The 1,024-nt window shown below is 47.5% G+C and overlaps 1 protein-coding gene across 1 annotated transcript in view; it reads left to right on the plus strand.

The window, feature by feature from the left end:
• Positions 1-1,024, plus strand: part of ubr2 (ubiquitin protein ligase E3 component n-recognin 2) — a 22,521-nt gene that overhangs the window by 10,564 nt on the left and 10,933 nt on the right. Inside the window, exons 16-20 of the mRNA XM_087174347.1 lie at positions 15-76; positions 197-307; positions 419-484; positions 570-721; positions 841-856. Coding sequence (XP_087030473.1) covers positions 15-76; positions 197-307; positions 419-484; positions 570-721; positions 841-856 — 407 coding nt within the window. The remainder of the gene's footprint in view (positions 1-14; positions 77-196; positions 308-418; positions 485-569; positions 722-840; positions 857-1,024) is intronic.

Here is a 1,024-nt window from a genome sequence, read left to right on the forward strand (position 1 = left end):
CCCCCCCCCCCCAGGTCTCCATGTTCTCCTCAGCAGGACAGAAGTCGCCTCTCGTTTCCCTGAACAACTTCCTCTGGTCAGCGACAACATGATTTCTCACATCTTCAAACCTGATCACAACATTCAAACCAATTGGATCAATACATCAGTGTTAACATTTGTGTGTGTGTGTGTGTGTGTGTGTGTGTCTCCTCAGGGTGAACTCAGCCCCCCCCTACTCATCGAACTCCCCCTCCGCTGCCTGGTCCTCTGTGCTCAGGTGCATGCTGGGATGTGGAGGAGGAACGGTTTCTCGCTGATCAACCAGGTGAGTCCATACCTGATGATCAATACTGAAGTGATCAATACTGCGATCAGCAGCTGTGTAGAGTCACCATGGTAACAACAACAGCAACAGTAATACTTGTTTGTGTTTCAGATCTATTACTATCACAACGTGAAGTGCAGAGTGGAGATGTTCGACAAAGACGTCATCATGCTGCAGGTAGAGACTGACAGTACTGACCCCACCTGTAGTGTGACATCATGAGTCTGTAGATTCAGTCTCTTGTGTTTGTGTTCTGATGCAGGCCGGCGCTTCCATGATGGATCCAAACCACTTCCTGATGATCGTTCTGAGTCGATTCGAACTGGTCCACATTTTCAGCTCTGCAGACTTCAGGAAGAGATACAGAGAGGCCAACAAGGTCAGTACTGACACTGTAACACACCAACAAGATCAGTACTGACACTGTAACACACCAACAAGATCAGTACTGACACTGTAACACACCAACAAGATCAGTACTGACACTGTAACACACCAACAAGATCAGTACTGACACTGTAACACACCAACAGGGTCAGTACTGACACTGTAACACACCAACAAGGTCAGTACTGACACTGTTACACACCAACAGGGTCAGTACTGACACTGTAACACACCAACAGGGTCAGTACTGACACTGTAACACACCAACAAGATCAGTACTGACACTGTAACACACCAACAAGATCAGTACTGACACTGTAACACACCAAC

Source organism: Seriola lalandi, unplaced genomic scaffold (genome assembly GCF_002814215.2).
Source record: "Seriola lalandi dorsalis isolate HSWRI2012SDOR001 ecotype SW California unplaced genomic scaffold, Sedor1 jcf7180002054342, whole genome shotgun sequence".
In the NCBI taxonomy this organism is placed as follows: domain Eukaryota; kingdom Metazoa; phylum Chordata; class Actinopteri; order Carangiformes; family Carangidae; genus Seriola; species Seriola lalandi.